Source organism: Muntiacus reevesi, chromosome 6 (genome assembly GCF_963930625.1).
Source record: "Muntiacus reevesi chromosome 6, mMunRee1.1, whole genome shotgun sequence".
NCBI lineage: Eukaryota > Metazoa > Chordata > Mammalia > Artiodactyla > Cervidae > Muntiacus > Muntiacus reevesi.
The window spans coordinates 27527110-27554398 of NC_089254.1; the positions used below are offsets into that span (position 1 = coordinate 27527110).

At 35.0% G+C, this 27289-nt stretch overlaps 1 protein-coding gene across 1 annotated transcript in view; it reads left to right on the forward strand.

The window, feature by feature from the left end:
* The window catches only part of ITGB8 (integrin subunit beta 8), a 92075-nt gene that overhangs the window by 48405 nt on the left and 16381 nt on the right, over positions 1-27289 (forward strand). Inside the window, exons 4-8 of the mRNA XM_065938594.1 lie at positions 4542-4788; positions 6124-6289; positions 6871-7029; positions 20276-20371; positions 23378-23467. Coding sequence (XP_065794666.1) covers positions 4542-4788; positions 6124-6289; positions 6871-7029; positions 20276-20371; positions 23378-23467 — 758 coding nt within the window. The remainder of the gene's footprint in view (positions 1-4541; positions 4789-6123; positions 6290-6870; positions 7030-20275; positions 20372-23377; positions 23468-27289) is intronic.

Below are 27289 nucleotides of genomic sequence, written 5' to 3' on the forward strand. Positions count from 1 at the left end.
TCCTTATGATGTAAAACTCCTTTACATTCTAACACAGAGATAAGAGTTGAGGGTCAGTTACAATGCATCCTATGTATAAAATGTGTTTATTCCCTAATACTGATATTTATTTGTTAGATTTATTTATAGATAATCACTTTATTTTTGTCTGATAAAAACTCATGACCTTCTATTAAGAATTTTTAAAAGCTTTTATGGATATTTCTATTATATCATATACTGACTAAGCTTTTAAAAGAATATTAAGAATATGTACAAAATACACGCAATCAAATATTTTAAATGAGATTTTTAAAAGACACTTCCTTTTACTTTCTATTTCTTAAACTATACCTCTTTTTCTTATTTTTACCTATCAATCTTACAGAGAAATAATAACAGAAATAGGCCACTGATCCTAGTTGATATTCCCTAAGAACAGTGAAATGAGATGAAATCTTTAGGAGGGTAGGGAAGAGAAGAAAATTCTCGATTTCTGCTTCAGAAGTAATATATGACAGGGATTAGTATAATTTATACTTCACTAACTGAAGAAAATGTTTCAAACTTGATTCATTTTAATAATGTAAAGAAAAAACTGATTTAGTGTAGCTTAATTTAAAATGTAAAGACTCTTCAGGTATTCTTGAATTCAAAACTTAAAAAAAAACATACAGAATCATGCACTTTTGCTCAACACCTGGCCCATATCACTTGTTTTACCCCTACAGAAATCCAGAAATGTGCTGGAGTCTGTACTTTGCTGTTTCAAACCTGTCTCATTCTTGGACCTTCTCCTTCCCCTGCCCAAAGACAATGAATAGAAATTGGCAGCTCTTTCTTCCTGCTATATGTCTCCATATTTTCTTATGACTTGTTAGTTTCATCTTATGCAGAATATTTTTTAGTTATCTTTTCTTAGTGTCCAGACATGTTTGTTGCAACTAGTTCTTCAGAGATGCTCACACCATTAGTTGAGTGATTTAAAACTCATTCTAACAACTTTAGTTCTTTGGTCTATTCAAACCAATATTGGCAATAGCTGTAAGTAGGTCTCAACTTTCCTACAAGTCCTCTTTCTTATTCTATGCCACAAACTTTTTTTTCTTTGCCTTTGAACTTAATCAAGGGAATAGGATTAGAGCCTTTAAAATCTCAAATTATGAAGATGAAGCTTTCCTGCAGCTAACATAAGTGGTGACATAAATATCTGAGGGCCAGGTGATACTCTTTTCCTCTTATAGAGAGAAACTATTAATATTTACAATCTCCTGAACTATGCAAAAGAAATTATAAATATCAAAATTTTAAAAAGAAGAAAAAAGAAATGATAAATATCAGCTTCTTACTATGGTATATATGTGGGCCTTTTGAAATGCTATATGAAAATATTCTTCAATTATAGTTTAAAGAACATTTATGAGTGGCTATGCATGTACCAAATCAGAGGCTTCAGAGATGAATAGTTCTTATCCTAATGTTGCTTAGAATCTAGTAGTAACAATAATGGTAATAATTACTAATGTCTATATATTTGTGTATGCGTGGTAAGTCACTTCAGTCGTGTCTGACTTTTTGCAACCCTGTGGACTGCAACCCTCGAGGCTCCTCTGTCCATGGGGTTCTCCAGGCAAGAATACTGGACTGGGTTGCGATGCCCTCCTTCAGCGGATCTTCCAGACCCATGGATCAAACCGGTGTCTCTTATGTCTCCTGCATTGGCAGGCGGGTTCTTTATCACTAATGCCATCTGGGAATTTACTAGATGCCAAATATTGTGGTAAATATTTTCAATAGATCACTTCAGTTAGTAGCTCTTACTCACTAAAATAATCCACCCCCATGTAACTCCTCTCTCGGAGTAGCATTTAAGACTTTTCTGCTGTACTTTATATTACACTGGTGATAGCCACAGATATTGTTTTTAGATTTGATTCTTTCTCATTCAGTATATTCAAAACCTTTTTAATGTCATTTTCCCTTTGAGCCCAGTGTTGGTGGAACCCCACTATGAACTGAATGAGGATTTTATCAAGGGACATAATATCCATATTCCCATGAAAAGGTATTTATTTCTACTGCCTATATGAACAGAAGGTTTCTGCTTCATATTCAATTATTTAATCCAAAGCCAATCTGAGAGCATAACAAGGGAGCGTCATGGAGTGTCATTTGCTCATTGGCAAAATGTGGTAATCTAAGCTTGGCCCCTTCAGCTTCTTCCTCAACAAGCAGAGTGGTCTGGGGTCAGCCTATCTAGGGCTGCCCACCTTAAACTTACTGCTTAAAGCTAAAACCTTTTGGGAAACTCAAGTGCCTTGCAATTTTAAAGTAGTGATTATTGTTCTCTCCTGCAATGTGTAAAAGGCCTGTATACAGAAAGATTTTCCTTTCTCCTATAGTGAAAATTTGTCTTACTGAGGTGTCAGTCCATGCTGAGGTCTTCAGCTGACCCAGGTACATGTGCTAATGCCAGCATCTATGTAATCCAAAATCAAGCCACAGCAGACTACACCCTCTAACCCTGATCATCTGGCAAGGGTTCCTAAAAACCCTCTTCTTTGCTGAGGCTAGTGAGCCTAGGATTTGCTTGCTCAGCTGTGAGCAGTTGATATGTGCTGAAGGCCCCTGAATGGCTGGAGCGCCCCGAATAGCTCAGACCTCCAAGGACTGTGCTTTTGTTGATTCTGTACAGGCTTTGCCTGTGGCTGAGATAACCAACCAACAATATAACAACTCACACAAACCACTGAATATCTGATGTATTTTTCAGTGACTGTCAAAATAGGCAGCCATTCATATTTAGGCAGAGCCAACATAAACTACAATGATCCATCAGGGTGAAAATACCATGTGACCAGTGCCTGATGCCTCCAGCCATATGCCTCAGTCAACAGTTAAAAAACAACTACACAAATCAAAAAAGAAAATTAAATGCTGACCTACATATTAAAACGCAAGCTCCTCCACATGAACTACACTTCCCAACATACTCCATTTCTATTTTTCATCAATTCAGCTCTGTCTACCCAATTCTATCATTCTCTTGAATTAAACTTCTCTACCCAAACTTCAGGTCACTTCCATGGGTAGGCTTTTTCACCATATACTTAGAAAGCAGAACTGAATATATGCTCTCTGTAGGCAGCCCAGCTCCTAAAAAATAGGGAGTAAGAAAGTTGGCTGGGCTGGGCTATGCAAACCCAATTTCTCCTCCCAAACTCAGGCTGATGAAACAGAGATGTTATAATAAAGAATTTTCCTGCATGTAAAGGCAAATTTAGGAATAAGTAAGTAGCCACTTTCTCCCATAATTAATATTAATAAACCAAAAAGCTTACTGTTTTGAATACATTTCATAATCTGGCTGAAAAACATCTGAACTACTAAATAAGTTTATAATGTTGCTATTCTTAGGCTATATTGTGCTATTATGCTTTAAATATCCCATATGTTTAAGCATATTAAGACTGAAAATGATTTGATAAATTATAGGATTCCTTTTCATAAGTAGATCAGGCTACTAACTATGTACTCAAATTGGTATTTATTCATTTTTTTTCCATTCAAAGTATTCCCCATATACAAATAATTAATGACTTACAAAGAATTTGCTTTATTGTTTAAAAAAGTAAAATTCACAAATTGTCTGTATTTAAATTGATTTAACTTTTTACCACATACTTTAAAAAGTTAAATACAGAAGTACTCATTCTGCAAGGTACCAGATCTTTGTATCACATGATAATGGCCAGAGAACTAAATAAAACTGTATTGCAAAGACAGCTGTCTTTTGGAGCCTCCCAACAACTCTCCTTATGGTGACCTCTTCTCATCCAGTTCCTTTGCCTCTGTGCTCCCCCTTCAACATATACGCTTATCGAGCACTCATGCATTGGACAAATGCGGTCCCCTACATAGCTTAGGTTCTCATGTGGCTGCTGCATATCATTCTTTAGACCACTGTCTCATTTTTTCTTACAACTAATGGTCGGGAAGAATCTTATCAAACAACTCATGATGAGATAGTAAGTATTCTGAGTAGCTTAATGTACTTCTTAGTACCAGAGTTTCTGCATCTCATATATAAATATGCCTTAAGCCAAATTAATTAATTTACACCTGCATCCAATAAGGGGTAAATTTTCTTAGAATGCCTTTCTGGATGTCTTCAAACCTAAAAGTCACCTGCAAACAAACACAATCATCTAGTCCCTCATAATAGAATGCTGCCTGATGTCTGGGCTGTGCTTTACTAGACACTAGAAAAGCAGGTTCATATGGTGATAAATATATTCCCTATTACATTTATATTGAGCTGGTCTGTTTCCTGTTATCTTTGCCCCATAGAATTATGAGAAATGCTTTGTAGAAGTTAGAGACTAAAACATTGCTATGTTCTTCTAACTGTCTTAAAATTATTCCACAATATTCCCAATTTCCTTCATTATGCACAAATTAGTGATCACTGTTCTATACCTAAAATGTGACTGATTTATTGATAGCTTAACCTGAGATGTTAAAAATGAATACTACACTATGTTTGTCTTTCTTTGAACTAGGAGCTGAAGCTAATTTTATGCTGAAAATTCATCCTCTGAAGAAATATCCTGTGGATCTTTATTATCTGGTTGATGTCTCAGCATCAATGCACAATAATATTGAAAAATTAAATTCAGTTGGAAATGATTTATCTAGAAAAATGGCATTTTTCTCCCGTGACTTTCGCCTTGGATTTGGCTCATACGTTGACAAAACAGTTTCACCATATATTAGTATCCATCCAGAAAGAATTCATAATCAATGCAGGTATCTAAAACTAGACATGGACTTCCTAATGCTAAACAAGTTTAAAATCTTGTAAAATCTCATTTTGGTTTTATATCAAGGACTTACTAAATTATCTATTTTTGTTTTAATTAAGTGAGAAATAAAAATATTTATAGAGGAAGGATGTTCCTATCTGAAGACTTCTAAGATTGAAGGGGGCTTTTATTTTTATACTTTTTCACTTAGTTTTTTATTACAAACATCCAATAATCAGGCTACCATATATATAAATACTTGTTTGAATATTCTGTATTTCTCTTTGTTATTGCTCCAAATTTGCTGAAGCAAGGCTTACCAATTTTAAAGTACTTATTTTGCCAGCATTGCACCTACATTTCCATTACTGTATTGTGACTGTGCTTATAATTATGTTGCTTATAATGTTATTTCCAAGAAAACTCAGCTAGCACATGGAGGGTAGGTAGGTCAAAAGATGAGAATTTGTTTGCTAGAAAGAGCTCTTTTTCTTATCATTTTGGAAGGCTGATTATAATTAGTGTGTGCCCTACTATGAAAGGAAAACCAGCCTTTAAAATACGAATTTCTCACACAACATTTAGCCTGTTGAATTTACGGAAAGCAAATATAAATGTGTTCAGTTCTTCCTTAACAAAACATTTAATTTATTATCTTCTTTCTGACTTTCATACGTTGCCCAAATCACTTTACAGTGTACAGTCTAATTTACCAAAACAGCCCGGCTGTCTGCAGCAGTGTTAAAAGACTGATGCATCTCCAAACGGAACTTCATACACCTTCTCCCCAAGCACAGATGCACCTGAGAAATAATCCTTATCTTTGAGGACATCATGGATTCTCAAAACAATTTTAATGAATTTTGACCATTCATCAATGATTCTACAAGAATCACTTTAAAATTAGCAAAATATTTTAAAATATCTAACAAAAGTATAGTATTTTAACTAAATTCCTAAAAATATTTCCCCAAAAGTGTTTTTCAGTTGTTCCATGAACAAATCTGATAGGAAATCACTGAAAATTCTCATCTCCTGTTAAAAATTAATAGTGTTTATTAGCATAATAAAAGCCCTTAGGTGTCCTATATTAAAGGAACATGCTTAATCTTCTTTATGTTTTGAAACCAAGCCATTATATTCCTACCTGCAAAGAAATATTCAGCAATATTGAGCTTTTCTCTGATTTTATAAAATATAGATTTTTCTCTAAAAGATTTTTATTGGCAAAAAAAAGTATTCCCTTCTCACATCAAGCACACACTTTTACATGAGTAATATTTTGGATCTTTGAAGGACACATAGCAAAACAATTTGCATTTCTTCTGTACCCATACAGTGACTACAACTTAGACTGTATGCCTCCCCATGGGTATATCCATGTACTGTCTTTGACGGAGAACATTACTGAGTTTGAAAAAGCAGTTCACAGACAGAAGATCTCTGGAAATATAGATACACCTGAAGGAGGTTTTGATGCTATGCTTCAGGCAGCTGTCTGTGAGGTAAGAAGTTTCATATTATTGAGTGTTTGCTCAGATATAAAATTCCCCAAGAATTTATGATTTCTCTTTGATTTATGGAGTGAAACATAGCATAAAAGAATACATTCTTCTCCTATCTCTTGTTTGTCACCAATGATACTCCTTTTGGTATGTGTTCAGGACAGAGGGACTAAATTAGAAGTTTATAAATAGGAAAAGATATAAGGGAAAGAAAAACTTATGTTCTTGGAAAATCATTTCCAAAAGGGCTGCTCTTTTCATTCACTACTCTGAAAGGAAGAACCAGAAATAGCTTGTTGTCCTACTCACATCACATTAGGCAGTCTGCACTTTGTAAACCTGGCCTTTTCCTCCTCTGTGGTAACACCAGAAGTCTCTTGCCAGGAACAAGTGTGGTTTAATGAGGTGGAAGAGGATACACAAATAAAAGTTAATGCTATTTGTGAAACAACATTGAATTTATGCACATAATTCTAGCCTGACTTAATATTTGTTAACTTATATTTAATGTTTACTTGAGATACAGACCACAGTAAAGATCTATGTTATTGTACAAGATCTAATTACATGTTTATTTTAAGAGTCATATTGGATGGCGAAAAGAAGCTAAAAGATTGCTGCTGGTGATGACAGATCAGACATCTCATCTTGCTCTTGATAGCAAATTGGCAGGCATAGTGGTGCCAAATGATGGAAACTGCCATCTGAAAAACAACGTCTACGTCAGATCAACGAGCATGGTACTGTAACAATAGCCTATTAGTAGCTATGACTCTTTGGGTTAGTATAAGTTTAAATTGGCAAATTCAGCTGTCCCTGCACCAAGAAATTACCTAAAGGGTCATGATGCAGAGTCAGGACAAGTCATGAGAGACAAGTTACAGAACAATGCAATCTATAAATTTTGGTCAATAAAATGTAAGACTGAAATACATGAATAACATCTAGTAGCTGACTCTCTAATGTCCTACAAAGCAATGTATAATTTATGAAAATAAAAGTGATAGAAAGCTTACTTTTTTATGCAACTGAAGAACCTTCAAAGGTAAAGAGCATATACATATGTTTGCCTGACTACTTTACTTGTAGCTAGTTCTACAGGGTTAGTATTCAAAAACATATTAGAGATGAAGAAAAGTGTATTTGGCCTGAGGAATCCTCAGAGTAAAACAGAATCTAAGTAGAGACTAAGAGAAAAATGGAGTAAAACAAGGTTGGCTTTCAATATTTTATACCTCACTTCTTCCTTCTGAAGTTTATCTGTATTGGGGCTTCCCTGGTGGCTCAGATGGTAAATAATCCACCTGCAGTGCTGGAGACCTGGGTTTGATCCCTGGGTTGGGAAGATCCCCTGGAGAAGGGAGCTTCCTGAGGGTTAGTTTCACCTCTGAATCATATATTTAAATACAATCTCCTAGAACTGTTTTTCCCAGCATTAGCTATTCTACATGTAGAAAGTCAATTGCATAAAGCATCATTTATTTGTGATGTGATCCCTGTTTATACATGCATGGAAATGTTAGAACAAAAGCTTCCAGTCTTTCTTATATTGTGGCACCTAGATCTTAGTAATCTTTACCCTGGTACACATAGGCAAAACAAAGAGCCTGACAGTTCTGTTTATTAAGTAGTTAGGGCCCAATAACATAACTATTTATGTAGTTTAACTAGTAGCCAGTTAAAACAATAATACAGATGAATCATATATATATATATAATTTGTGTCATTCTTAGTAAATATATTATAATGGGAACTTCCCAAGCCTTGGAATCAAACAGGACGTAGCCACCCTCATTTTCTGTTACACGCTGATTTTCATGCTGCTTAGTTTTGTTAAGATATGACATCACGTAAAAGAACAGAGCCAAATGTAATCATAAAGCAGTGAACCCCTTCCAGCTGGTAGTTCATGGATACCTGACAGATGTCAAGTATTGCTATGTGGTGAGTGTACCACAGTGCTTGAAGACACCTCATGCACAGTTTGGGAAATGTAGTATCAGAAGCATACAAATTATGCTGAAATGTGTGTGGTTCCTATAAATGAAATTTAAATAGTTTAAGTTAGTTAATCTGAAATGCCCTACCAGACTTTTTGAAAGTCTAAAGGAACAACTGCATTACCACATAAAACAAGATCAACCCTTGGTTGGTTTGGATTCTCAAAAGCAACCTCAACATTTAAAGATTTTTTTAAAGTACCTAGAATTTGAATTTTAAAATCTAGGATTTGGAGTTATTCCCTTAGTGTCTTTCTCATTGTTGATTCTCTCCTACTCAGTCACATTTCACTTCAGTAGATTCATCCATTTTAGTCATTTCTTATCTTTCCTTCTGTTCAATCTCTTTTAATCTGAGATAGAGTGCTAATTCATTTACTGGGAGTTGAGAGAAGACAAGAGGAACCATTCTATTGTGAGAAAAGTAGAAGCTTTTTTTTTAAGGAAAAATAATAATTACATTATTCTCAAACTGCATTGTAATTATCCTTTTAAAGTTTTGCCAAGTCACTGAAGTCAGCTCTCCACAATTGTACTTTAGATGGTGCTGCTACTCATCTAGGAAGGATTCCTTAAGGCAAAGAAATGTTCTCATAGTCTTAGACATATTCCATGCCATATAACCTTATGGAAACAAAGTATAATTCTGGTGGAATTTTACACTGTGTTTGGACTTATATATCAGGAATTTGGACAGACTATCATGATATGTATTTGCCTTCTTGAACACTGTTTTACCTACTTAAAAGAATGAACATGTCACTGATAACCTTCCACATGTCACTGATAGGTACTGAATAAACCAATATTGCTACTACCTTAGAAGAATATTTTATCTCATTTATCCCATGCCTGTGTTTTAAGGAGGCCTTTCCTAAGAAGTCTCATTCCCTTCATTTCCAGGGACACTCCCCTAAAACAAAAGAAACTGAAGCATTTTGATTGACCCCTTGACTGTGCATCTATACACACAAGATGTACTGCTGCTCTGAAACCTCCTCTATCCAAAGTTACCCTGAGCCTAACTCTAAGCATATTTATCTGCTCATTTTAAAACGACATCTGTTCTCTCCTATTCAGCCATTATAGAGGAATTTGAAAAGATAAAGTTTAGACAAGCAATCAAATATTTTGCTTCTTAGTTTTATCTCCAGCAGCCAATACCAGTAATGTTGAATAGTATCTGGGCCTCTTGGTCCAAGACTCTGGTTCTTTCATTTATAAAAGGTAATAATTGATAAGAGGCCTTTCATATGTCTAATTTACATCATCCAGAGTTCTACTGCTTATTCACATAGCTATTTCATGAGGATCAATGTGAATTTCAGAACAGTAACATCTACCATGTTTTGAGGTTTTATTAACTGAAATCACTGTTGCTACATACGGTATCAGTATATTACATATAGTACAGTGCATACTGTATGAAATTTATGTTTATAACAACCTGGTAAGAGAGTCATAATTATCTTTCTTTTATAAACAGAAAAACTGAGGGTATAATCAATCAAGAGGACACACAGCTAAAAAGTTAATCAGTGGCAGAATCAGGGTTCAATCCAGTTCAATCTTTTAATAAATATGTATTCTTAACTACTTTGCCATACTGTCCTAAGGGATACCTAGAAGAAATAGAGTGGTGAAGTTCTTGGTGTAAATTTTACCCTGCTTTCTAGTTGCAATCTTACTTATAGAAGAAATAAAATTAAGTAGATAATTTGTCTTATATATATTACACAATGAGATAAAATTTTAAATAATTTATATTTAAACATTGTTATATTTTATATCAGAGAAGGCAATGGCACCCACTCCAGTACTCTTGCCTGGAAAATCCCATGGACGAAGGAGCCTGGTAGGCTGTGGTCCACAGGGTCACTAGGAGTCGGACACGACTGAGCGACTTCACTTTCACTTTTCACTTTCATGCATTGGAGAAGGAAATGGCAACCCACTCCAGTGTTCTTGCCTGGAGAATCCATTGGCAAATAATGTTATAGTATTAACTAAATTACATTTTCTACTGCTTTTTCTCCAAGTGCCAGAATGAAAAACTTGAGTAGTAATATAGTTTTATAATTTACCAGTAATAACAGCCATTTAAAATTTTAAAATTCATTCTAAAATGGTAGAGGTTAGTATAAAAATTATTAATGGTGTAGAAGACAAGTTGTTGATACTGAGGCTTTAGAATTTCATCCTGTTTCCCTACCCAACCTCATACAGAGCCCTCTTCACAACCATTCACCCCACCCTCAACCACAAGTAACGCCAGAGTCTCCAATAACAATGAAATGGGCCCAGGGAGCAAGTATTTAGAAGAGGCAAACAGGTCACACAATGAACCACTATTAATGAGATTTTCAAATATTGCTGTGACTCTGAGTCCTCATGGAGAGATGCAAAGAGGCAAGATCCTACCACACTGCTAATTGTATTTTAGTAGCTTAGATTTGGTGTTTCTTTCTCTGAACCTTTTTTTCCCTCTTTGTGCCTCATTTTAAGGTCAGTGATTCTTCACTCCTCCTCTCATTTAACTCCCCAGAAGTCCTTTAATTTATTTAGTCTCACAGAAATTACTAATATGTCATAAGAATAATAAAGTTAATTCTAATATGGCTAAACTAAAGCATATAATCAAAACTTTCACGCTATTTCCTGATTGATACTTTGTTTTTCTCTGCTTAACACTGTATAAAAACTTTCAAAATTAAACAGATAAGGTTAGTTTAGAGTGTTAGCACCTCTGGGTTTTATGAAAATGCACCATCAGCAAAGTAAAGGGAATTTCACCCAGGCAAAAAGCACCTAGAAAGTTTTAAGTTTATATGCAATTGTTTGTTTGTTTGTTTGTTTAATATTATTACGACTTTTAGTTTAAGGTAAGAGAAAACTTTCAGCAAGAGAAAAACAGAGTCATATACAGGGAACACCCATAAGGCTATCAGCTGATTTTACAGCAAGTTTTGCAAGACAAGGGAGTGACATGACACATTTCAGAGTGTTGAAAGGAAAAAAACCCTACAACCTAGGATACTCTATACAGCAAGTTATCATTCAGAACTGAAGAATATATAAAGAGCATCTCAGACAAGCAAAAACTAAGAGAGTTAATCAATATTTTCCAAAGTTAAATGTTAGAGTGCTCTTTAACGCCACTGGTAAAGGCAGATATATAGTAACGTAGTAGTTCAACTACTTAAATAAGCGAGTGACAAGGTTAAAAGACAAAATTATAGAATCAACTAAAACTATAATAAATAGTTAAGGGATAGGCATGAAAATGTAAAACATGATATCAAAAACACAAAAGGTGGGAGAGGGATAGTAAAAAATTTAGCTCTTCTACAATATGTTTAAATTTAAATGACTAGCAGCTTAAAACAAGCAGACATAGTTACACGTCAACATATATGAACCCCATGGTAACCACAAATCAAAAACCTACAATAGGTATACAAAAGCTAAAATGAAAAGAGATGAACTAAAGTCTACTACTAAACTAAAAAGAGATGAACACAAGCATACTACTAAAGCAAATCATCAAACCACAAAGGAACAGACTAAAGCAAGAAGACAAAACAGAGAAACAACCAGAAAAAAAGTCACAAAATGGCAATAAGCACATACCTGCCAATACTCATTTTGAATATCAATGGGCAAAATGCAGCAATCAAAGGGCACAGGGTGGCTCATTGGATAAAAAAAAAAAAAAGAAATCCATCTATATGCTGCTGTAAGACACTCACTTGAGAGCTACAGATTCACAGACTGGAAGTAAGGGGTTGAAAAAAGATACTCTATACAAATGGAAACAAAGGAAAGCTGAGGCAGCAGACCCGTGTCAGACAAAGTAGACTTTAAAAGAAAGTCTGTGACATAAGACAAATAAGGGCATTAAATATTATATAATGATAAAGGGATCCATACAAGAAGAGATTATACTTATTAACATATACATGCCCAATATAGGAATACACACACACACACACACACACACACAGAAATAAAGGAAGAAACGGACAGTAATACAAAAATAGTAGGACACTTTAACATCCCAATGACATCACTGGGGAGATCATCCAGACAGAAAATCAATAAGGGAACAGAGGCCTTAAATGAACCATTAGACCAGCTGCACTTAATAGATATCTACAGGACATTCCATCCAAAAATAGCAGAATGCACAATCTTCTCAAGTATACATGAAACATTCTCCAGAGACCACATGCCAATTGTCTCGACAAATTTAAGAAGATAGAAATTATATCAAGCATCTTTTCTGACCACAATGGCATGAACCTAGAAATCACTTATAGACAGAAAAGTGGGAAAAGAACAAAGACATGGAGACTAAACAATATGCTAGTAAGAAATCAGTGGTCAATGAAGAAACTGATGAGGAAATCAGAAAATAACTTGAGACAAATAAAAGTGGAAACACAATATTCTAAAATCTATGGGCTATACCAAAAGCAGTTCTAAGAGAGAAGTTTATAGTACAGGCCTATATCAAGAAATTAGGAAAAATTTAAATAAACAGCCTAACTTACCATCTAAAGGAATTAGGAAAACAAACAGAAAGTCCAAAGTCAGCAAAAGGAAGGGTATAGTAAAGATTAAAGCAGAAATAAAAAATTGGACAAACTAGAAGAAATAGGTAATTTCCTACAAACATACAATATTCCAAGACTGAATTAGGAAGAAATAGACAATTTGAACAGATCACTAACTAGTATAGATACTGAATCAATAATCAAAACCTCCCAAACAAAAGTCCAGTACCAAAGATCTTCAGGAGAATGCCCCCAAACACACAAAGAAGAGTTAATATCTATCTTCCTTAAGCTGTTTCCAGGAATTGAAGGCACCACTTCCTGAGTGACTTTCACTGTCATTTTTTTCACTTTCAAACACTTCCAAACTGATTCTATAGGGCCACCTTTACCCTGAAAGCAAAAGCAGACAAAAACAACACACAAAAAATACAGCTCAGTATCTCTGATCAATATAAATGATTATATCACTATATGCAGATAACATGATACTATATATAGAAAACCATAAAGTCTCCATCAAAGAACTATTAGAACTAATGAATGAATTCAGTAAAATTTCAGGATACAAGATTAATATACAAAGCCTGTTACTTTTCTATACGCTAATAATATATTAGTATATATTTTCTCAGGAACAGAAAGCAAGAAAACAACTTCACTTAAATTTGCATCAAAAGGAATAAAAATACCTAGGAATAAACTTAACCAAGAAGGTGAAAGACCTATGCTCCGAAAACTATAAAACATGATGAAGCAAACTGAAAATGACAAAAAGAAATGGAAAGATACCCCATGCTCTTGAGTTGGAAGAATTAGTATTGTTAAAATGGCCATACTACCCAAAGCCATCTACCCAAAGATGTAATGCAAATTCTCAATTACCAATGGCATTTTTCACATAACTAAAACAAATTATTCTAAAATTTATATACAATCACAGAAGACTCCAACTTGCCAAAGAAATATTGAGAGAAAAAAAAAAAGCTGGAAGTATCTTCTGACTTCAGACTATCAGTCTGACTTCAGACTATACTACAAAGCTACAACAATAAAAACAGTACGTACTGACACAACAAAAGACATATAGATCAGATACATAGAGAGTCCAAAAATAAACCCATGCACATATTGCCAATTAATCTATGACAAACGAGGCAAGGATATACAGTGCAGAAATGAAAGACTCTTCAACAAATGGTGCTGGGAAAACTAACAGCTACACTCAAAAGAAAAAAACTAGAACATTCTTTTTTTCACATCATATTCAAAAGTAAACTCAAATGGATTCAGACCTAAATGTAAGACCAGAAACCACAAAACTCTTAGAAGAAAACATAGGCAGTATGGTCTTTGACAAAGATCTTAGTGCTATTTTTCAGACCTGTCTCCTCAGGCAAGGGAAACAAAAGCAATATAAACAAATGGAACCTAATCAAACTGAAAAGTTTTACACAGCAAAAGAAACCATCAACAAAATGAAAATGCATCCTACTAAATGTGAGATGTTTTCAAATGATATGTCTAATAAGAGGTGAATATCCAAAATATATTAACAGTTAATACAACTCAATATCAAAAAACAAACACACTGATTTAAAAAATGGGCAAAAGACCTCAATAGTTATTCTTCCAAAGAAGAAATACAGATGGCCAACAGACATGTGAACAGATGTTAACATCACTAATCATCAGGGAAGTGCAAATTAAAACCACAATGAGATACCACCTCATACCTGTCAGAATGGCTACCATCAAAAAGACCACAAATAACAAATATAGAGGAGGAATGTAAAGAAAAGGGAATCATAGTGCATTGTTGGTGAGAATTTAAACTGGTATAACCACTATGGAAAACTGTACTGAGATTACTCAAAAAATTAAAAATAGAACTAAGATATGATCCAACAATTTCACTCCTAGGCATATATATCTGAAGAAAATGAAAATCAAAAAGATCTATGTACCTCAGTGTTCATAGGAGCACTGTATACAAAAGTCAAGATAGGAAAGCAATCTGTCCATCAAGAGATAAATGAAGTTTGTGGTGCATGCAATATTTGCATGCAATGGAGTATTACTCAACTCTTTAATGAATTATTGCCATTTGCAATAACATGGATGGATCAAGAGGGTATTATGTTGAGTAAAATGAGTCAGAGAAAGACAAATACTGCACATTTTCACTTATACGTTGAATGTGAAAAAAGTACAAATGAATGACTATAACAAATCAGAAACACTCACAGATACAAACTGGTAGTTACTAGCAGGGAGAGGGATGAGGGAGGGGCAAGATAAGAAAAAAGGATTAAGAGGTACAAATTATTAGGTATAAAATAAGATATAAGATGTAAAGTACAACACAGGGAATATAGCTAATATTTTGTAGGCTAGGCTATTATAGCTAATTGCTTATAATCTATAGAAACAGTGAATCACTATGTGTACACTATATGTACATCTAAAACTAATATAATATTGTAAAGCAACTACACTTCAATTAAAATAACATGTACAAGTATATATATATATATATATATATATATATATATATATATATATATATATATATATTACAGCCTTTAAAACTAACGAAATGCCTGATTTTAGCTTGCTACTCTATGATCTGTTTAGAACTGCAAATGCCATGTGAACAATAAGGACTTCAATAATAACTTTCAGTTCAGTTCAGTCACTCAGTCGTGTCCGACTCTCTGCAACTCCATGAATCATAACACACCAAGCCTCCATTGAGTCGGTGATGCCATCCACCCATCTCATCCTCTGTCGTCCCCTTCTCTTCCTGCCCCCAATCCCTCCCAGCATCAGGGTCTTTTCCAATGAGTCAACTCTTCGCATGAGGTGGCCAAAGTACTGGAGTTTCAGCTTCAGCATCAGTCCTCCCAGTGAACACCCAGGACTTATCTCCTTTAGGATAGATGGGTTGAATCTCCTTGCAGTCCAAGGGACTCTCAAGACTCTTCTCCAACACCATAGTTCAAAAGCACCAATTTTTCAGCATTCAGCTTTCTTCGCAGTCCAAATCTCACATCCATACAATGACCACTGGAAAAACCATAGCCTTGACCAGATGGATCTTTGTTGGCAAAGTAATGTCTCTGCTTTTTAATATGCTATCTAGGTTGGTCATAACTTTCCTTCCAAGGAGTAAGCATCTTTTAATTTCATGACTGCAATCACCATCTGCAGTGATTTTGGAGCCCAGAAAAATAAAGTCTGACACTGTTTCCACTGTCTCCTCATCTATTTCCCATGAGGTAATGGGACCAAATGCCATGATCTTAGTTTTCTGAATGTTAATCTTTAAGCCAACTTTTTCACTCTCCTCTTTCACGTTCATTAAGAGGCTCTTTAGTTCATCTTCACTTTCTGCCATAAGGATGGTGTCATCTGCATATCTGAGGTTATTGGTATTTCTCCCAGCAATCTTGATTCCAGCTTGTGCTTCATCCAGCCCAGCATTTCTCATGATGTACTCTGCATAGAAGTTAAATAAGCAGGGTGACAATATACAGCCTTGATGTACTCCTTTTCCTATTTGGAACCAGTCTGTTGTTCCATGTCCAGTACTAACTGTTGCTTCCTGACCTACATACAGGTTTCTCAAAAGGCAGGTCAGGTGGTCTGCTATTCCCATCTCCTTCAGAATTTTCCACAGTTTATTGTGATTCACACAGTCGAAAACTTTGGCATAGTCAATAAAGCAGAAATAGATGTTTTTCTGGAACTCTCTTGCTTTTTCGATGATCCAGCGGATGTTGGCAACTTGATCTCTGGTTCCTCTGCCTTTTCTAAAACCAGCTTGAACATCTGGAAGTTCTCAGTTCACGTATTGCTGAAGCCTGGCTTGGAGAATTTTGAGCATTACTTTACTAGGGTGTGAGATGAGTGCAATTGTGCGGTAGTTTGAGCATTCTTTGGCATTACCTTTCTTAGGAATTGGAATGAAAACTGACCTTTTCCAGTCCTGGGGCCACTGCTGAGTTTTCCAAATTTGCTGGCATATTGAGTGCAGCACTTTCATAGCATCATCTCTCAGGTTTGAAATAGCCCAACTGGAATTCCATCAGAGTAGACCTAATCTGAATGCTTCTCATGCTTGCAGAAAACTAGCCGGGAAATTATTTCTGCAAACAGTATTTAGGTGTTCTTTTTTCTAAAAGTGAAAGCAAAGTTGCACATAGAATAACCTGGGCTAGGCTGAAAGTAAACTCACACTGCTTTTCTAATGCCCCTGAAAATGAGAAAAAATAATGATTTTCCAAATAACTCAACAAAAACAAAAACTGATGAAAATATTTATGAAATAGAATGTTCTAAATAAATTATGTTTGGTTAAATCATGTTTAAGCAGAAAATTTTTTATTACCATTCTCACTGAACAGCTTACAAAAAATGATTAGTCCATGCCCCTCATTCACTAATAAGGATATCAAGAACGCAACGGACACCATGTTGACAGGAGCCACAAATTCAAACACTTCAGGAGCCAGGTGCAAAAGGTAAATCCATGAGGCAAGTCAAAGCATATCCAAGAGCCCAGCATCTAGCCTTTAGTAATGGTCTCCAAATGTCTTTTACTGAAAGCTGTCTTTTATTAAGCAGCTCTGGTATTTGCTTCTTTTCACTTCGGGAGCACCATCCATCATCCCAGTGAAGTATAGATACTGCTGTTACCTCCATTTATTAAGTGAGAAGATGGAAGCACTAATAAGAATCAGGTACTTGTCTGTGATCACACAGCCCAACATAGCAGTGCCTAGGTAAATGACAAGCAATGTGACATCAAGACATGAGCCCCTCAGTTCCGTTCCGCCCAGTCGCTCAGTCGTGTCCAACTCTTTGCGACCCCATGAACCGCAGCGCGCCAGGCCTCCCTGTCCATCACCAACTCCCGGAGTCTAGCCAAACTCATGAGCTCCTGCTTATCATTAATTTGGGCTTAATAATTAGAAAATGGTAAATTAAACACGTTAACCCATTTAATCCCCACCATAACTCTGAGAAGTAGATACTAGATACTAGTATTTATACCTCTTTTACATATATAAAAACTATATCACAGAGAGGTAAAGACAGATTCCCAGTGTCATGGAGCTAATAATTGCAGAACCAAGAGTTGAAGCCCCAAGTGGTCTGTTTCCAGGGCCCCTGCTCCTAGTATGGCTATCAGCCAGAAAAATTTTGTATCCTGCCTCCACGAAGATATTTCAATGTCCAGAGATAGTTTGGTTGTTACAACTAGGGGAGGAGGGACATACTGGCATCTAATAGGTAGAGGCTAGGGACATCACTGAGTATCTTACAAGACGCAGGACAGTCCCACACCACAACACAAAATGTAAACAGTGCCACTGATGAGAAATGCAGGCCTATGAGATTATTACTGTGCAGCCATATGGATAGAAAAATAGGCCAATGGGAGAGATGGAGATTGACAACACATAAGTCTTCATCTTTAAATAAATCTGTGCTATCAGATTGTTTTCATGCTCTGTCATCTAAAAATTCATTTATAAAAAGTAATAAAAAAAATCCAGATAATTGATAAGCTTTCACTTAACCAAGACATTTTTTCATATCTTATTATGATATGCAATAGTTCAAATTCTATATTATTGTATAAGAACTTTTTATAATGAATCTCACTTTTATGGAGAGTCTCAAAAACTTATTTTTTGTCACTACATAGGTACATTATTAAAATTCATACATCTCTACACAGTTATTTCATTAACCAAAACTCTTTCCATTTAATCTTTCTTACCTCCTCCTTCCTTCTGACATTTTAAGCTATTTCTCACAAATCACAGTGAAAGTGTTGGTGAAGAAGAAAAATGTGAAAGGAATTCTTTTGCCCTTAAGTACTTAGGCGCTGCCTTGCCACATTGCTTTCCCTTCTCCCTTTTGGCCGTGAAATTCTTGTTATCTCTATTAGTTATTTTCAAAGTTTAGAGAAACAATATGTAAGGGGTTAGATAGAGGGGGAGTTAAGGCTGAGGAGTAGTGACGTCACCAAACAGGACAGCTGGCTGAGAGGGAGTATTCCTGCTAGTGAAATACAAGATATAAAAGGTAGAATACTTCATACTTAAAGATACTGTGCTTCATGGGGGAAAGGGGAAAGGGCTCAACAACGGCCATTAATCCACAACTCTCCTGTTAACAATGGTTTATTTAAACATCTGTTAAGCATTTGTAACTTTAACAAATTGGCCTCGAGGTACTTAGAATTTTCTTTTAAGACAGTTCTTTCTAGGGTTAAAAAATGTGTTCTTTTAAGCTTAAAAATACACTGACCTTCTTAATGATCTTCTGAGAAAAAATAATTTTCTGGATTTAAATTTTGTATATTTTCAGGCAATGTTGCTTCCTGTTTTTGAGAAGGAGAAAGAGATTGAGATTAAGAAGGCTCCAAAAACTACTTACATTTTGGACTGCTTTTTAAATATTGATTTTATGTGTGTTAAGTATAATCTGGTCAAAAATATGTGGATTAATTTTTCCATAAAATATGAATGGTTTAAAAATTAAGAAGGGGGCATGCTTGGCAAACTCTGATTATTTTTTGTCAAAGCAAAAATATTTGAAAAGCAGTTGTTGCCATTAGAAAATATTCCCAATGCAGCTAGATACAATTTTTACCATAAACTGACAACCCAGGATTTGAATATAGGATTTTCTTCTTTTAAATAGACTTTGTACTACACCATGTTACATATCAAATATATATTGCATGCATGCACGCTAAGATGCTTCAGTTGTGTCTGACTCTCCGCAACCCTATGTACTGTAGCCCACCAGGCTCCTCTGTCCCTCAAATTCTCCAGGCAAGAATACTGGAGTGGGTTGCTAGGCCCTCCTCCAGGGGATCTTTCCAACCCAGAGACTGAAACCTGGGTCTCTTGTGTCTCCTGCATTGGCAGGCAGGTTCTTTACCACTAGCGCCACCTAGGAAGCCCATCAAATATATATGTACATATACATTAATATATTTGCATTTCAACACTTGTTACAGAATTTCACCTCAGAATGTGATTGTCACTAATATGTCTCTGTTTCTGAATATTAGATAATCTTTTAATTATGTCACTTGGAGTCCAGTGTTAACCTAAAAGGTGCTAAAGACTTTGTACTATGTTGAATGCAACCCTCTTCATTTTTCTGAGCTTCTGATATTTTTATGGCACTTTTGTCTTTAAAATATCTTTAATACTTTGATGTTAACCTAATTCTTTTTAGTAATTTAAATGCCTCTAGTAAAACAATAATCCTTTCCAACCCAATACATTTTTATGTTAATCATACATATGGTTCTCCTTATAACAGATGTTTGGAACTGTGTGGAACTGATCCACTAAATTTCACTCCCTTCTTTATCTCATTTTCTCATTTCTCATTACAGGAACATCCCTCACTAGGCCAACTATCAGAAAAGTTAATAGACAACAACATTAACGTCATCTTTGCAGTTCAAGGAAAACAGTTTCATTGGTATAAGGTATGTTAACTCCCAAAATGTAAAAATTAAAATGTTAGCATCCATAGTTAAAATTAGAATACTTCTCAGAACCCCAAGTAAGGATTCTGGGGTTATTATACTTTGTACAATCTAAATTTAATATTGTATTAACTAATGTATACTACACAGTGTCCTAAGTTGACATTTAAGTATAAATAAATACAAATTCTATGTTTGCAAACCTAAAATTAGAATCAGTGAGGGCCCTGGTAGTACTTTGTACTGACTGTGACAATATTGGGTAGACTTTTATCAGGTGAAAAGTGGCTCACACCCCAAATATACCAGGTCCACATTTCTGCTTATTCTAGTCCATGGGCATATCTTTATAATACATTAGTTTGGGGAGCATCAGTATATTTCAACAAATCTAGCACCAACATAGCTAGATTTTGTCTAGGTCATCTAATAAAGGAACAGGAGGAGCCACGGAAGTGACTGACTCAGCCAAAGCCTTCCTACCTAAGAATCATTTTGGTTTTGTCCAGTATCTTTTCAGCCAGGTGAGTCCTAGAAGCAGAATAGACATTTGACACCTGTGTCACTGTGGCAGCACCCCATGGGATTCCTCCTGTCACCCCCAAAGAGAACTTCTGTGACTCTGCTATAGCTCTCTCTGCAGTCTTTTAGGTTCTTTTTTCCAGGAAACTCTCTTTTCTTCATTTCTACAATGGTGTCCCTAATTTTCTTTACACATGTCTGGATCTTCATCTCCCTTGTTGTCTTTGCTTTTACCTTGTACCCACAATGTCCTTTACTTATTTTTTTTTAATATTTCAGAGAAACTATTTTTTCTTTTGGTTTCAACAGCTACTTGAATTCATTTGCATTTGCCACAAAGCTGGTGTTCCCATCACCAGTTTCCCTAATATCTGACTACTACATTTATCATCTCAAAGTGCTACTTTAATTATATCATTTCATCTCTTAGCGATTATATCATTTCTTCCCTACAGTGAAGATGTAATTCCCTGTTTTCCAAAATTTACATACCATGGAATTCGTTTTAAGGAAAGAGCTGTTAATATCCACAGGAGTAGAGCTTGGACTCAAATTAAATGCCCAAATCACTTTATTAACAATAGTAACAGCATCCACTTACTGAGTACTTACTGTTGTCAAGCACTGAGTTTATTAACATTAATCCATTTGATACTCTTAAAACTCATAACAAGAAGAATAATATTACTAATATGCCCACTTTAAAGATGAAGGAAACAAAGGCATTTAGGGAGGTTATATACTTTCCTAACAGCCCAAATCCTGTGTTCTTAACCTCTAAGCTTAAATTTCAAATTGAATTTCAACTCACTGAGCAGTTTTTTATTGTTCTGCTCTTTTTTCTCTGCTATTTATTACTTCTTGAATTACTTGCTCTAGCAGTTTCTTCCTACTCCTTTAAGAAAATTTCCACTGACTGTTAAACCATAAAACCAGGTTTATTATTAACTGAATTGCATGCAAAGTAAAAGTCAACAGGTTTTTAAAAGCGTAACAACCTCTGCTGAGTCCTGTATATGCCATGCAGTCACCCAACTTGGTTGCTCACAGACATTTTTATCAATCACCTTTGTCTGAGTTGTAACAGCTTCCTAACCCATCTCCCCAATCCACCTTTCACCTGGTTGCAGGGTGAGCTATTTGAATCACACTGAGTAAAGTGCTCCAGTGGTTTCCTCTGATCTAGAGGATCAAGCCTTTATTATGGCACATGAGGCTAGCGGGTCCCTGCTTGCCTCGCTGACCTCATCCCCCAAAGCTGTCTGCCTTAAACTTGTCCCTCCAGTCACGCTTCTAATTCTCCTGTGAACACACTCACCAGGCTCTTTCTTTCCTTTGTAACCCTGTTCTTGCTACTTATCTCCCATCCCTGGAAGCCTTTCTCCATTATTATTAACTCTTACTCATCCTTGAAGACACAACTCATGATTCACCTCCTCCAGGAAACAGTCCCTGACAAATTTCCCCAGCCCTCAAATGCCTGCTCAGTATCCCTCTCATTAGGGTCCATATATATGACTATTGCTTCATGGGAACATCATTTTTTGAAACTGTCATTTACATTCCTGTGAGATTCTTAAGGGTAGAAACTATGTGGCCTAATAATTAAAAAAGTGGCATATGATGCTACTTAATAAAAGTTATATAAATGAATTTTTAAAATATCTGACAAATATATTTCCCTTTTATCTGAGGTACTAAATTATTTGTAGTAGCTTACTATTCAAGTAGTAGCTGGCATACAGCAAGAACTCAGTGATACTTGTGAATGATAAAATGAATATATAAATGCATTTCAAGTAAAACTAGTTACTTCTCTATTCTTAGTTAATCTACAACTTCAGTAAACCTTTAAGCCTTTACTAATTCTCATTTTCTCACTAGGAGTACCTAGAGTCCATTTTTTATGGACCATCAGAACACCTGTTCGATGAAAATTCCATTTGTGACTTTGATTTTTTTTCTCCTGTCTGGACAAACATGTCCTAAAGACCGCTCCATGGAAAAGCAGTTCTGCAAAATATTTATGTTATATGAGAAAAGAATTTTGTAATTAAGTAAATGTTAGAGAATGTGGCAGTTATTATAATAATGCTAAATTATTTCTGAATTGCAGGAGTATACATTTGGAGTCTCTATGTGGAAGAAACCATATGCAGAACTTATCAAATTCATTTGCCCTCAGAACCGTTTTCATTTTAAAATCTCTCAGGACCAGGTTCTGTGGTCTATACTTTAAGGTTTAGGTCAGCATGTAATTTGGGTCCTCACACACACTCATGCACATACAAATATATATCATTTCAGGTATATATGTTTTAGCTGCTTTAGTTAGTTGCTTATATTTTTTTCTTGTGTTTTAACTTTTTTATTCATGTAATGACTCATCTTCCATTGATACCTATAAGATTTTTAAATATTTCTTGATTGCTAAGCCACTGTACGTAGTTGTAATTTAGTGAATGTTATTGGTATGTTTTCTAGGACCTTCTACCCCTCTTGCCTGGCACCATTGCTGGTGAAATAGAATCAAAGGCTGCAAACCTCAATAATCTGGTTGTAGACGCATATCAGGTATGTATATATTGTACACACTTTTTTTGCAAATAAACTTTTAACCCCAATTTCTACAGCAAGGTACAAACTAATGCCCTATCATCTTGAGAGGGGTGGTGGAAAAACATTAGATTAGGAATTAGGAACCTGATTTAGCCCTGGCTCTACCACTAACTAGTTACAGAACCTTGTTAAAGTCATTTCAGCTTTCTGTGTTTCACTATGTCCTTTGACACAGTTTACTAAATTCAGGTTAAGTTAGAGACTATCTGAATTTCCTTATTAAATGTTCAGAGAGTCACCAAGTCACAGCCATAGAATATACTTTATTACCAAGAAATATCATACTTTCCAAGACCATAAAGATAATCAATCCACAGTGTTATTTCAACAGCAACTTTTCATTAAAAATGAACTGGGATATGGAGACTACTAGGAGAATTTTGTTGGGGTCTGCTAGAACATCACAAGGTTGTTCAGTTGTTTGATTCAAAGAATTACCTTGAGAGATATACTATTTTATTGAGATGACAGTTGTATGCTGTTCCCAGGTTGTGAAGAGTAGGTGCTAAATACAAAGTTAAAGAAATATCTGCTCTCTCAACCTAGGTCATTCCTGGATAGAATAATCTCTTTTAGGACACTGTAAGAACAGTAACTGTCATTTTAACACCACTATGAACTAGTTACTTTCCATACATGACCTCATTCAACCCATTCAACCCACCTATAAGGCAGGTATTAGTACTCCCATTGTGTATTTGTAGAATTTCAGAGAAGCTAAGCAAATTAACCAAAGGTCAAACAGCTAACAAGCAAAAGAAGCAGAACCAGAACCTAGGTTTTCCTAAATTCTAGCTTTCAGGTGCTTCCTTCTGTATTATACGGTCTGTTTTCTTTTTTTACATGGTGTTCAAAGATATGCTTTGTTCTATCTTGAATTTATGTGCCATTGACAAACTCTCACTTCTTCAAATTCTCTTATTGCCTTCCTGACACAGTAGAGTTGAACAGTATTAACAGTAGCCCAAGTATTGTTAGAAATCTCAGGCTTCTCATTTTCTTTATGGAACATCTGCCTTCAACTCAGGTACGAAAGAAAAAGGCAGAAGTGGATACAGGATAGAAAGTGAAGGACTTGTTTAAACTTTCTTTCTTTAAAAGGAAAATAAATCTTGCAAGGTTTTTTGTTTGTTTGTTTGTTTTGCCAAGGCATTGTTCTATGTCTCAAGACTGTGTTGGATTAAATAGGAAAAGCAACTTTAATTACAATTTCTTTCTCACTGTTACCAAAAAGAAAGTATTAATAGGACTGGAGGGACATGTTATCAAGGAAAATCAAACCTGTGTACAACTCATTTCCAACAGTAGTTTGTTCCCAAGGATAATCAAAATAAGAAAGGAGCTTACAGTATTAGAAGTCACCCTATTTTTCCTAATATGAACCCACATATTACCCCTTAGAAAAAATATAAGTTGATAAACTTTCCTACATATCAAATTACACCCATGGAAAAAGAAACAATAACTTTTTTTTTCATGTTCTTTATTTGCGAGGCTAGGTCTGTGATGCATTATCTAATTGTAGTTCTGATTAACCTTAAACAATTTTGAAAATACTAACAAAATCAGCAAAAACTCACTAACCAATATCCTTAAGCTGGGATTCTGTTATAATTTTATATGTTTGTACTTTAGAAAATTTTCAGAAAATTCATTTCGTCTTCACAGTCCAACAGAAACCATTCATAATTCATTGAAGAAAACACTAATATTTTATTCTACTTTGTAATTCTTTGCATTTCATTTTTAAGACTTTTGTAAAATTACATACAAATTTAGCACATGGTGAATGTGATTGTATTTTATTTTTTATCCTTTACATTGCCATCAAAATATAAAACTATATAAAAATTTATATAAAACTATATAAAAAACTAAAAAACTATATAAATTAAAACTATATATATAAAGTATATAATTACTTAATCATAATTAACTGAAATTAAAAAATAAATTATATTGACTAAAAGGAATTATACTTCATAAAAAATAAACTCTGTCTCTGCACCTGTTAGATATTAAAAGGCAAGCTTAAGACTGTCTGAAACTTGGGGAGGGAGGTGGGAGGGGGCTTTGGGATGGCAGACACATGTATACCTGTGGCTGATTCATGCCAATGTATGGCAAAGACCGCCACAGCATTGTAAAGTAATTAGCCTCCAAATAAAAGAAAGAAATTCATTTTTAAAAAAAGAAAAAATAAAAGACTGAAAATTTCTTAATCTCAAAACTGGGCAAAATTTTAGATATTTGTCTTCATATCACGCTTGAAAAAACACTGATATAACTAGCTTAAGGTTTTAAGGGAAGCAGAATTTCAAAAGGGCGAGAGAACACTGACGGCATTAAGAGCTCCCTTCTGCTTTGGCAGACCATCACCGCATCAGCACCGCTAGTGCACTACCGCCTGGGAAGCCCAGGTGGCTCAGTGGCAAAGAATCCACCTGCAACGCAGGAGATGCAGGTTCCGTCCCTGGGTCGGGAAGGTCCTCTGGAGAAGGAAAATGGCAACCCACTCCAGTATTCTTGCCTGGAGAATCCCATGGACAGAGGAGCCTGGAGGGCTACAGTCCATGGGGTGACAAAGAGTCAGACATGACTGAGCAGGAGAAGTTTCTATTTTTTCCTGAAACTGTTTAATTAAGTGATTACAATGTATGGATTCTCTGGTTGATAAAAAATGTGACTGATATAGTCTTACCTAATTCAAATAGAATTTACTAATTTGAGGAAGTATCTTACTCTAAAGATTTACTACCATAATTCTATGATCAGTTATTAACCTCTTTGTTGACTATACAGTTGAAAAAGAAAAATTACTCAAGTAAAGAATTAGAAGCCAAGGGGATATCTTTTTCCTTCATACCATGTTGGCTCACACTCCTTTCTTACATACTTCATCTTTCCCCTTTCCTTTTGTTTACAAAAATGTTAAGGATTTTTGCATGTGGTAGACTCTTAGTTTTATCAGATGAAATTCACATAGATCTACAGAATATATTTAATGTAGTTGTAACTTTTGGAACTGAGATGGGGAGAAATTAAGATGTGCTTGATACACATAATCAGCATAATTGGCAATACATACATGTTTTTGAATGACTGTATAAATAAGTGAATAAATGAATGAATGATTTTCTGCCCAGTAAGAGGCCCTATTTCAGTATTAAGAATTGAAACAATAAGCAAGCTCAAGGGATTTGGCAGAAATCCTAGGCCATTCTTGGGGAATTTACAGGGCCATAACTGGCAGGTATTTCTTATACCTACAGTATAGAAATGGCCTCCACAAAATTTACTTTTCAATTCTGTATCAATAAGACATTTTTGTTTCCATGATAGTCTTAAGCATCTGAAACTGAAATGTTTCTTTAATAGCAGTAAATGTCAGAAGCGTGTTCCAGATTTTAAGCTGTTAAGACTTATGTACTATGATGTATCGTATTGTGTATGTATTCTCAATGCTTTATTCAAATTTTATCACAAAATATAAATATTATTGGATTAAAATGATTAGTTTTGTAACACAGACTGAGTGAGAAATGTCTCTGAAGTGATCATAATGTAGTCATGGAAATACGTGAAAAAAATAGAGCAATTTAAACACAGATAATCTAATCCTTCAGTATTTTTTATGTATTTCAAATGTAGCTAGGTCATTATGTGGAAATACTGTTTTTAATCAAGATTTTATAAAGACAGACTTTGATTTAGTTAAAAATTAAATCTAGAATGATATGATAAACTTGACTGTTTAGTTGCTTACATTTGAAACTG